The 12475-nt window shown below is 36.1% G+C and overlaps 1 protein-coding gene across 1 annotated transcript in view; it reads left to right on the top strand.

The window, feature by feature from the left end:
* The window catches only part of LNPEP (leucyl and cystinyl aminopeptidase), a gene marked incomplete at its 3' end in the record, with an annotated part of 85618 nt that overhangs the window by 48408 nt on the left and 24735 nt on the right, over window positions 1-12475 (top strand). The window contains exons 6-11 of the mRNA XM_084232869.1: window positions 259-413; window positions 2949-3062; window positions 4724-4855; window positions 8608-8739; window positions 11316-11476; window positions 11730-11818. Coding sequence (XP_084088995.1) covers window positions 259-413; window positions 2949-3062; window positions 4724-4855; window positions 8608-8739; window positions 11316-11476; window positions 11730-11818 — 783 coding nt within the window. The remainder of the gene's footprint in view (window positions 1-258; window positions 414-2948; window positions 3063-4723; window positions 4856-8607; window positions 8740-11315; window positions 11477-11729; window positions 11819-12475) is intronic.

Raw genomic sequence — 12475 nt, 5'->3', positions numbered from 1 at the left:
TCCTCCTTGCCCTCATAGGTTTATTTATTCATGAAAATATTAGGTATCTTTTCCTTTCCTAAGGGACAAGGAACAGTTGGATCATGTCTTCCAGAGCTGACAGCTGAGAAGTGTACAAAGGCTCCATTTGTTAGGAGTATAAAACCAACTCACTGCCTCCTGATTCTCAGTGGTAAACCAGTGGGTAAAGTGTGTTGATTTAGCTAGAGTGTGCCTTACATGAGAGAAAATTGATAATTTCTTTCCCATTATGTCTAGATTTGGTGGCTATTCCTGACTTTGAAGCAGGAGCGATGGAAAATTGGGGTTTGTTAACTTTCCGAGAGGAGACACTTCTGTATGACAACAGCACTTCTTCAGTAGCTGATAGAAAATTGATTACTAAAGTCATCGCTCATGAGCTGGCACATCAGGTAAACTTGTGGCGTATTCATTCACTAGATTTTTAGAATAGATTTAGGTGCTAATAATAATAATTCAGATTTTTATTACACTATTGCTCGCTTTCATAATAAAAGGATGCTTTTTGACATAAACTTAATTTTCACATGAAAATACTGTCTAATATTATAGAGGGTTTTCAGGCTATAAAGCATTTCACATCCCCGGTCTCATTTCTTTTCACAACCTCTCTAAAATAGGTGATAATCCCATTTTACAAATGTGGGAACTGAAACTCAGCTTATGAGATGATTTGCCTAAAATCACACAGCTAATACATAGCACCAATGGACCTTGAAGAACCACTATCGGGTCTATGTCTCTCTCTCCCCACCCATCCCAATAATAATAGTTTCACCTCTGAGAAACACCAGCTACTCAATAGAAATATATTGGAAAGAAACCTTTTCCTTAAATTGCACTCTATTCTCATAGCTCCCAGACTGCACTTTTCATAACTAGTTTTACTAGTTTTTCCATCTCCTGCTAGAGCTGGGTTCTCTATTAATTTGGGGGAGAGAGAGGTCCTGAGAAAGAGTGAGGGTTAACGTTTTACTTTGTATGACATAGAGAAAAAGAAAAAGATTGCATTGGTACCTGACTCCCCCTCTTTTTTCTCCACCACCTTATCTTGTGCCCTCAAGGATTGTTGGTGTCACGATGATGGGGTGATGTAGAAGAAAAGTAGAACATGCTCCTATCTGTTACTCTGCTGCATTCTGTCTGTGGGTCTGTAGCCCTTGTAAGGATTTTATGACAAGCTGTCATATGGAGGACATAACCAAATAATTTACTGTTATGATTTTTAGACATATAGATGAATTTTAGGGGATCTCCTTTGCTATCCCTGGGTCCTCCCATCACCACTTGGGAATATTTCTGTTACTTTTTGTCCTGAATCATCTTCCTCTGAAACATGTTTTGAAAGATGTCTTTGAAAAATATATTATTGTAATTCTCAGAAGTAAGACTGACAGCAGAATGGTTGTTACCAGAGAGGAAGGAGTGGGGAGGGAATAGGTAGATGACCCAGTTGGTATGGATGGTGACTGGACGTTGGTGGTGGGCATGGAGATATATATATATATATATATATAAAATGACTACACCCCTGAAAACTATACAATATTATAAACTAAAGTTACCTCAATTTAAAAAAAAAAAGGAAACAAATAAATGAACAGAAGCACCTTGCAGTTACATGACAAAAAAAAAAAAAAAAAAAAAAACCAGTATTTTGTTTCCAGTATCTAGTACCCTATCCTTTTGCTGCTGGTTTAAGACAAACCCTGGACTGCACTGAGTAAATTGCATACCCTGTTACCACTCTTTATTTCAGGGATTGTAGAGATACATTTTTTAGGACTGTCTCCTATTGTTTTTTCCTTCTTATAATCTCACAAAGGAAGACATTTAAAGATCTTTCTAATGCCATTTATTTAAACATATGCCAGCTTTCTTAAGGAATGTTGTTCAGTTCTATTTTGAATCATGTGAATACTGTCCTTGACCTGAGTAAGTGAGGAGATACATGTGGTATGGGCTCTCTGGCCATAGAACTGTCAATCTCATTGAAATTTATTTTTTAATTGTTGTGGATGATTGTAGATGTAATGGAAAATAATCTTGCTAATTTGGTATTAGAAGGTAGGACAATTTCATTCTCTGGGAAATCTCACATTTAATGAATTGGCTAAAACATTTTTTACTTAATATAAAGCATTTGTGTTAAATTAATAAATATGTTGTTTCTTGCTTGTTTTTCCATTCAATTAAAGTGAGATTTAAATTTTTTTACTTTTTATTAATGAAATATATTTATTTAAATATATATAAATATGTACATACTTTACATCATTGTTCATTTTTGTATGAGGTTTGATTTTTCCTCTCAGGTGTAATCCCCATAAAATTCCCATCACCAAGTCACCCATGAACCATCACCATAGTCTCTTATGCTTTTCCCTCCCCTGTTTTGATACCTCTCTCTCCTCCTCTCCTGCTGTATGTCTCCGATTTATAGTTCGCCTCCTAGTTTTGTCTCTTTTATTTTCTTTCCCTACCCCTTGTTTGGTTTCCCTATATACTGCCTATAAGTGAAACCATCTGATATTTTTCTTTTTCCTTCTGGCTTATTTTACTGAGCATTATCCCGTCCAGCTCCATCCATGTTGCTATGAATGGCATCGGTTTATCTTTTCTGATTGCTGAGTAGTATTCCATTGTGTGTGTGTATATATAATTTGCGTGTATATGTAGTATACATATATATATCTTATATACAAACATCACCACTGCTTGATCCAGTTACCTGTTTTTGGACATAAAAACTTTATTTTACTTTTAAAGTAAATTTTGTAAGCCTTTAACTTGAATGTTGGTTAACTATAATAACTATGTTTTTAAGATATTGTAATCTAGTTATAGCTAATTGATCTGCCAAATACTTAAAAAGTTCTTCAGAACATAAATACTATGTTGGTTAGCAGTTTGTTTTTTCCCCACAGTGGTTTGGGAATCTGGTAACAATGCAGTGGTGGAATGATCTATGGCTAAATGAAGGTTTTGCCACTTTTATGGAGTATTTCTCTTTGGAAAAAATATTTGCTGATCTTTCCAGCGTAAGTACAATGTTTGTTGGGTGTACTGTGAATGCCGGGAGGGAAATAATCAAATCCTGTTTGCCATTTATTTTCAATGCATTTGGAGTAATGAGAGTGTTTCTGAAAAGAGACAATGAAATTGACCTATGTTACTGATATCTATCTATACCTCTTCAAACATGACAATCAAAATTATGCTTTTCATTTACTGATATCTTTTCATTGAAATCTAAAATTATTTCCTACTTTGTCATTAAGAGGGACATTTTTAATTGCTGCATTTTATTTTCAATAGATGTGGCCCTTCTGCGTGAAGAATTTAGATAAAGTTGAAAAGTTTTTCTTTTGCAAAACATACCTTTTTATACTATGTAAAAGGAGGGGAAATAATTAAGACATCTTAAAGACATACTGTCCTTCTGCTATCACATCTTTGTAAGTGATACATGGGTTGATACAGAAAAGATTTTGGTGGCGCAGGCTGTTGAGCACAGCTCTGTGAAGCTGTCTGCAGCCTCTGCAGCGCTAGTTGGATCCCCACCGGCCTCGGAGCAACCCACATGGGGAGCAGACCTCTCCTGTCTCGCCCGCTGCTCCCCTCAGCAGTGTGTTTCATGAGTCTGCCTATTCTGTTCCCCGCTCTGTCTCTGGTGAGTCCTCTCACCCTCCTGCGCATCTGGCCTGTATTCCGGCCCTTGTATAAATAAAATAAGTCTTTTAAAAAAAAAATTTTGCACTCTTTCTACAAACCATATTTTGTTCCTTTTACAAAGAACACAATAATCTTGTCACTGTACTGTTCAACTCTCTGGAGATTTTTCCTGTCCTTCGAGGAAAGTATCTGTCCTGATGACAGATACTGCCAAATAATTCAAGCAATAGGTTGGCAAGTATAAAGACCCCTTTCAATATTCTGTCACCTTCTATTAAACTTCCCGAATATACTATTGGACACTGCTCCAAAACAGGAATACTCATAGAGTTTTCAATTTGGAATTTTTGTGTAGGACTTGTTCAGAAATTTCAAGTGGTTTAAGACACTAATGTTTAGCTAAAATACTAAGCAATTATTCTAAATCTGTGTATGTTACTTAATTAAGCAATGAGATATACAGTTTCACCACTTGGTGGTGCCCAGAATGTTTAAAAACTTCTAATATATATTCCAGGAGAGCCCATCTGTTGAATTCTCAAAGAATTTTGTCTATTACTCTTAATGTTTTATTTCAAATAAAGCTCAGTTTTGGGAAATATGTATTTAAATAGAAAAGCTGGACTATATGTGAGAATTGGCTTAAGTACTTGTTTTTATTTTTGATTTTTAATTTCAGATTTTAAAAAATACATATACATTAAACTTTTTAGAATATTCTTCTTAACTATCCAGACTTGGCATTTGGTTGCTTTAGTAATAGGTTTGTAACTTTTCCATATGCTGTTGTTTAAGAATGCTGTTTTACGTATTGCCAGGAGGTTATAATTTTTATTTTTAATTTAAAGAATATGCATTAATGTCAGTCTTCCTACATTTTTTAAAGCTTATCTTCTGAAGTTTAGTAAAGCTTGTTATTTTTTATAATGATCTTAAATGGTAATTAGTCTAGTTCACATAAACAGTTGTTATTCTTGCTTTGCCTTTGATTAACATGGTTCCCTGATCTATTTCATTTTTTTGTTAGTATGAAGATTTCTTAGATGCTCGATTTAAAACCATGAAGAAAGATTCCTTGAATTCATCTCATCCAATATCATCATCTGTTCAGTCCTCAGAACAGATTGAAGAAATGTTTGATTCACTTTCCTATTTTAAGGTAGTGCTGTGCACAGTAATATACCTGGAGTAGGTTTCAGATTAATTTCATATGTGAGCAAAACTGTGTAATTTAGATTATTTTAAAGACTAAGTGATCATTTTCAGCTTTCTTATTAAACTTTAAGGTGTTTGCTGCTGTTTATACCTTGGTCTTAACTTTTTGTGTTTTTTCCCTTTCTTTTTCTGTCTCTCATTTAAGTTCTCTGACTTGTGTTCTAGGCAGTAATCCAGATCTTAATAGCAGTAGATCTGTTAAAGGTGGATTACTCTCCAGATGTATAGATAGAATATATCCAGGGAAGATCCTAAGCAAGTGTCTGACTGTGTATTCAGAATTGAATTATGTTTTAAAGACAGAAGTGCCAAAACAAATAAGCTAAAAGAGATTTTAAGTATTAGAGATTAGAGTGCAGGATCAGATATACCAACTCTTGGTTTGGGGGTCAAGCAAAATCAGGAAGCTAGAAATTTGGTTATATCACCATAGGTTGGAGAACAGAAATATAGGGATATCATTGTTAATCAAATTAGTGTTGGGAAAGAAGGGTGAATGTTATGTTTTATTTGCCTCCGTACTCTAGCTATTACATTAACTGATTAGTAAATTGAAATTCTGTGCTGTGCAGAGAAGAAAATACACAAAATATGTGTGATGCAGTCCATGTCATCAAGAATTCAAAATCGAGGTGATGAATACTTGTGTAACAATAATAGATAATATGTACTAAATGAGTAATTTTGCTTGGGATTATGAAGAAAAATTTTTTGGAGGAAAAATAGAAATTGAAGTGAGTTAAGTAATAATGATGATAATAATAATATAGTGGGAAAGAATTAGAAAGAGTAGGCAAAGGCAGAAATGGGATAATGATCTCTGTGAGGAAACAGTCAGGATACTAATGGGCAAGAAATATTTGTTTAAAGACTAAATGTTTGATTGCAGTGAAAGCCACATGTGGAATAGGGGAAAGATGAGAAAGGTAGATTGGAGCCCAGTTGAAGAAGGTTCTGAATACTAGAGGAATTTTTTTTTTTCTTCTGTAAGCACTGGGAAGTTTTAGAAGATATTTGAACAGAAATGACTTGATTAATATTAATGCGTAGGAAAGCTAAATTGGTTTCAGTTTATAAAGTGGATTTAAATGGAGAGAGAACTAATGTTGGAAAATTGCTGGTGAAGTCCAAGCATGAAATGGTTAAAGTTTGAAATTAGGAGTGGTAGTGAGTGTCTAAGGAAAGTGATGGGCGTAAACAAACACCCAGTTGAGGGAAATACCTAAGTGGTTTGACAGGGTTTGGTCGGCAAAGAAGGAGGCAGAAATGTTTTCCAGATTCAAGTGTGACTGGCAAGAAAAATGTTAATACTGTTAATAAGTAAGGAAATCAGGAGTTCAATTAGCTACATTAAATGTATTCCAATTAGAGCTACTGCTATGATTTTTAAAGGTCATACTGGTCCTGTCATGAGTGGTTTCCTTATATAGAACCACTGTTTCATGATTTGTTAATAGAGAGCTCTGTCTTCCTCCAACCCTTACCTTCTAAACCCAGAATTCAGTGTCTTCTGATCATTTGGCCTCTATAGCAGTCTAACCCCTTGTGAAGTTATATGGTAACTACTTATTTAAAAATTGAGAATATGGCAAATAGCCCATATTTTTAAGAAAAGCAGGATACTGGATAATTTACCCATATTGTGTACTAGAAGAAGTAAATGCCAGTATAGGAATGTGCATGGCAAACATAGTCTGTTGTGTCCTCATAATCATCAAGCCTAATTCTGATGTAGGTTCTCTTATGAGAATTCATTCATTTAGAAAATCTTACAAGTGACAGCCATGCCCCTGGCATTGTCAGAGATACTGGGGATACATCACAGATAGGTGGACTATGTCCCTTCCACTGTGGAGCTTCCATTTTATGGGTTAGAGTTAGAGAGATGGACACTGCAAATGAGTGAATACATGGGTATTATGTTACATGATATGTGCTAATATGTAAGGCTCTTAGGAAGAGGAGACAGTTCTAGCAAAAGAAACCGAGAGAGGGATGGCCACTGAATGTGAAAGAATCAGTATTGGTGCCCAGAACCAAGTACGGGAAGATTTTCAAGGTGAAGCTGGTGATAGTCATGTCAAATGCTACTGAAAAGGTGATAAAATGGGCCTAAAAATTGGCTTATTTTAGTACCATGAATTCACTGTTGACCTTCCAGTGGAATGATGGCTGGAAGATAGCTCACATGAAAATGGAAGAGATTGCAAATGCAGACAACTCTTTTGAGGAGTTTACTACAAAGAGCAAACAAGAAACAGGTGACAACGAGAAGAAGCAGGGCATTAAGGAGAAGGGCATGTTCTCTTTGTTTAAAGTGAAAGAAGTTACTTGGTTTTTGGTTTATTAATGGAAATGCTACAGTAAAGAAAGTGATGCAGGAGAGAAAGGGAACAGTTGGGAATTAGAAAAAGTATTTAATTTATAGATGTTGGAACACTTAAGTCTCAGAAGTGAGAATAATAGGCATTAAATTCAGTTATTTGTAGCTGATCGTTTTGATGAGTTGACATTACTATATTTTTATGAGAAGTGAAATTCATTCAAAAATTATTTGAGGGCCTATTGTGTATTGGGCATTGTGTATTGGAGTCGAGCTTTTCCATTTTTCCCTCAACTATCTTATAATCTACAAGAGGAAAAAAATTTTTATCTATAGCAGATGCAAGAAGAAATACAAACTACTTTCAAAGATAGAGAAATATGATTTCTATGTGGAATCAGGAAAGACTTCATAGAGTTGGTGGTTGTTTCAAGGCTGAGAACAATGACTTGTAAATCAGTGGATACAGTGTGGCCATAATAGTTGCATGCACAATTCTGAATTCTTAGTATATGCTTGCTGTCCTATACATTTATTTGTTTCAAACATATATGAAGTGACTGCACAGGATAAAGACAGATCCTGGTTACTTCGGCAACATGACATACTAAAATTGGAAATTAATGTTCTACTAGCAGAGAGACTTTTGAGAGCTCTGCCGATTCATTGTTTCCAGCAGTTGGCCCTTATGGGTACTGTTGAGGTGTGTTTGCCACAGAAAATTTAACGTGTTTTTCTATTTAAAACATATTTATAAGCACTTAGCTTTTTAACACTGACACTGACACAGTGAGTAACTGTTTGAAAATATGGCAATTGGCACACAAAATGGCTCATAGAAGAATTAGTATACTTGGGAAACTACTCATTAATTCCTTTTCAAATCACTTAAACTGCATTCAGATTGCTAAAAATTGTTTCATATTTGGTTATATGAGACCAAATGATACTATTTCACAACTGATTCTAAATTCTATTACCGGGCCTCCCCGGTGGCGCAGCAGTTGAGCGCTGGGTTGCGAAGCTGCCCGCAGCCTCTGCAGCGCCGGTTCGATCCCCGGCTGTTCCCGGCCACCGGAGGAGGGTCCTATATGGCGCGCAGACCTCTCCTGCCGCCCGCTGCTCCCCTCAGCAGTGTACTTCGGTCCTTCTGCCTGCTCTGCTCCCCGCTCTGGCTCTGGTGAATTCTCTCACCCTCCCGCGCTTCTAACTGTACCCAGTGCTTGTATAAACAAAACAAACAAACAAATAAATAAATAAAGCATGCCTCTATAGAAAAAAATAATAACAATAAAATAAATAAATAAATAAATTCTATTACCTACATAGAATTTTACTATTTTCCTCCCCTTTTCACTTTTTTTTTGGAACAGGGAGCTTCCCTTTTGCTGATGCTGAAAACTTACCTTAGTGAAGATATATTTCAACATGCTATTATTCTTTACCTGCATAATCACAGTTATGCATCCATTCAGAGTGATGATCTGTGGGATACTTTTAATGAGGTAAGTATCCTGAATATTTGATTTTCTTCTTGAAGTATGAATAGAGAAACTCTTCTGTTTATTTTTATGAGGTATATAAATAAAGTTATAGTACCAAGCCTAGTTATTTAAGATAGGGGGATGGAGCTATAAATAATTATGATATAGCACAGAATTATAATTCAAGAAATGGTGGTATTATTGTTGAAAAAAATGTGACCTTGTGTAATCATTTTTATTCTGCACCTTAACCTACATTCCTGCTTTATAGGAAAGTTGTCCTTTCTGGAGTAATGTATGTTTTTAACTTTTTATTATTTCATTCCCCCCACCCCAATTTTTTTCCTTATGTTTTTGCAGTTTTTCCACCAAAAAAAATCATTCCTTATATTCTGCCCATGATTCTTCCTATCTTTGTAACCTTGTTCCTTTTGGAGTAGATGATACATTAGTAGCTGATTGCCACTTGTTGAGTACTTGAGCTGTTTGAGCATCATTGTGCTATTTGAATTTTGCTGTGCCTGCAAACATTCCAACAATTTGGTGCAAGTTAGGATACTTTCTGGCAGTGTAAGGACCCAGACTGCTTGGTTCATATGTGCTAACTGCAAAACCTTATAAGCATTTAAGTTTGTTACCCTGATCTAGATCAATGGTTCTTAATGTTTTGTTGGGGTTTTTTTGAAAGATTTATTTATTTGTGCATACAAGAACTGGGGTAGAGGCCAGAGGTGATGGGGGGTGAGAGGATTCACCTGAGACAGAGTATTCTTTCTGCCTCCTTGTCTTACCTGGAACCTGTTATTTTCTAGCCAACACTTTACAAGAAGATATTCTTTTTTTACCCTCTGAATTCTCTTTGAGAATTTATTATGTAAGAGTTGTTCCCAAATCATTGTTTTCCTCTTATCATAAAGTAACATTTTAGTTGAAAGTCACATTTAGAATATATTTCTACCTTCTTCACTGACTTCACCTTTTGCTCTTAATATGCTCCTATCCCAGCTTAGCCTCTGACTTTATCCTCAAGGGTTTTTTTTGTTTTGTTTTAAGATTTATTTCTTTATTTATACAAGCACTGGGTCCAGTCAGAAGCGCGGGAGGGTGAGATAATTCACCAGAGCCAGAGCGGGGAACAGAACAGGCAGACCGACGAAAAACACTGCTGAGGGGAGCAACAGGTGAGGCAGGAGAGGTCTGTTCTGCCATGTGGGACCCTCGCCCGGTGGCCAGGGATGGAGCTGGCGCTGCAGAGCCTGCGGGCAGCTTCTACGCAGCCCAGCGCTCAACCACTGTGCCACCACAGGAGGCCCTTTATCCTCAAGGTGCTAAGCATATACATCAAAGTAGACAGGCCTCTTCATTGCAGTTCTAGTCCAAAGACTCAAAAACACCGTGTTTTTCTGCAAGCTTTTCTTCCCAATCTCTTGTTCAGAGATATATACATCAGGGCCATGAAAAAAGTAAGATTAATACAATGAATTTCAAAAGATTTGCTTTATCTTTTAGGCTTTAAGTAGATATGCATATGACAATTGAGGTGATATTATCAAACATTTTAAATACTTGATGATTTTGGATGCTTACAATTCACATCCATATGTAACCTACAAAAATAACTTGAAACATAAGTTTAATTCATCTGCTTTAAATAGTTATTCAAAAATTGTTTCTTAACATGTGTTAGAGAGTGGGCTTTAGAGAGCCTGGGAACTGACACCGGATAGTAGAAGATCTGTAAATCTCAGACACTTGATTCTAGGTTTTGTAGATAAATTCATGTAGTTTTCTGGGAAAGAGGGTCTGGTCATCGAAAAAATTTTGCACTGTTCTCTAAAAGCCTTATAATCAAGGCAACCAACCTGTTGTATTTCATTCTTCCACCACTACTTTAACATTTACAAAAGCAGGGCCTCCCTGGTGGCACAGCGGTAGAGCACTGGTTTGCGAAGCTGCCCGCAGCCTCTGCAGCGCCCGTTCGATCCCCGGCTGCTCCCCGGCCACCGGAGGAGGGTCCCACATGGCGCGCAGACCTCTCCTGCCGCCCGCTGCTCCCCTCAGCAGTGTACTTCGGTCCTTCTGCCTGCTCTGCTCCCCGCTCTGGCTCTGGTGAATTCTCTCACCCTCCCGCACTTCTGACTGTACACAGTGCTTGCATAAATAAATAAATAAATAAATCTTTAAAAATTTACAAAAGCAGAGAGCCTAGAGAACAAAGGGAAATCTTTATTTAGTCAGTTGATGGCAAGAATGGGTAGCAGTGCTTCTGATTCTAGATTGCATATTATTGTTCATGCCTTCTGAGTGGCAGTATTGTGACTAGAAAGTATTGATACTATATTACCTTTTTATGGCTTTTAATGAACTCACTTTAGTTATTCTGTTCTCTTCCAGGTTATTTCCCTTTTAGCAGTTGTTCATTTATGGAGATTAGAAATGTAAATTCAGCTGAGCATTTATGATTCTTTTTTATATTAACATTAAATGTAGTCTTCACTGAACATGTAGGGAAAGAGGGAATAGTACTGACAAAATACACTGAAGTTTTTTAATTAATGTGTCTCCTTAAGGAAAACTAATTTATTCTTTTCTTATAGGTCACAAACAAAACACTAGATGTTAAGAAAATGATGAAAACCTGGACTCTGCAAAAAGGATTTCCTTTAGTGACTGTTCAAAGAAAAGGAAAGGAACTTCTTGTACAACAAGAAAGATTCTTCTTAAATATGAAGTCTGACATTCAGACTTCAGATGCAAGGTGCATGCCCTCTTTCTTTTCTTAATATCTCATTTATACCCTGAAGTTAAGGTATTTTTAAAATGTTTTGTAATCATAAGTGCATATGAAACCTAACCAGATTATTCCTTTTTTGGGAATGGCTGGAAAAATTTCACCTTCTTGTCCCTCCTCCCCCACCAAAAAAGAAAAAAACAGTCTAACAAATCATGACTGCAATGTTGCAAGGAGAAATAATCGAGTTTTTTTTTTGTTTGTTTTTTTTTTTTCACAGCTATCTGTGGCAGATTCCACTATCTTATGTCTCTGGGGGAAGAAATTATTCAAAATACCAATCAGTATCACTTCTGGACAAGAAATCAGGTTTGACTCTTACACTTTTCTGATAAAAAATGGCAATTCTGGTGGAAAATAGCAAGTGCTATGTTTTTTTATCCTAGATAAATATTTTTTGTTACAAAGTAAGAAGTGGTAGAGATAGAGCAGTTTCTTAGATTATGCTGTGCTGTGTACTTTCTAGGAGTGGACTGTGGCATTTGCATTTTAACAAGTATCTGGGTTATTTTTATGCATAATAACTATTGATTTATAACCTAGATTTATAGTAAATAATTATAAAATATCCTGCAGGCATAGTATACATTTTTGGTAATGAGAAAATAGGGCAAGTAGCAAAAACAGGTATAATAAAATGTAAGGATTGTGTATGTTGACCCACAAGGTTATAAAAAAGCAATTAAAACACAGTTTCTGACCTTCTGTTAGTACTATTGATATTAAGAATGCCACACCATGTATCCTCTTATGTTACATCTTGAAAGAAAGTAAAGCTCTTGGATTCTACAGGAACCATTAGTGATACTTTCAATTGATGGGAAGGAAAAATTTGGAACTGAGCCTGGTGTTCAAGCCTATACTTTAGAGAAAGGACAGTACCTTAGTGATTAAAGGAACTGACCTTAGAGACAGGATTCCTGGTTAATTGTATAATTTTGGCCAGTAATATGACCTCTGGAGCCT

Source organism: Talpa europaea (assembly GCF_964194135.1).
Source record: "Talpa europaea genome assembly, chromosome: 5".
Lineage (NCBI taxonomy): Eukaryota > Metazoa > Chordata > Mammalia > Eulipotyphla > Talpidae > Talpa > Talpa europaea.
The sequence above is the reverse complement of the archived record's forward strand: the minus strand, read 5'-3'. Positions and strand labels throughout refer to the sequence as shown.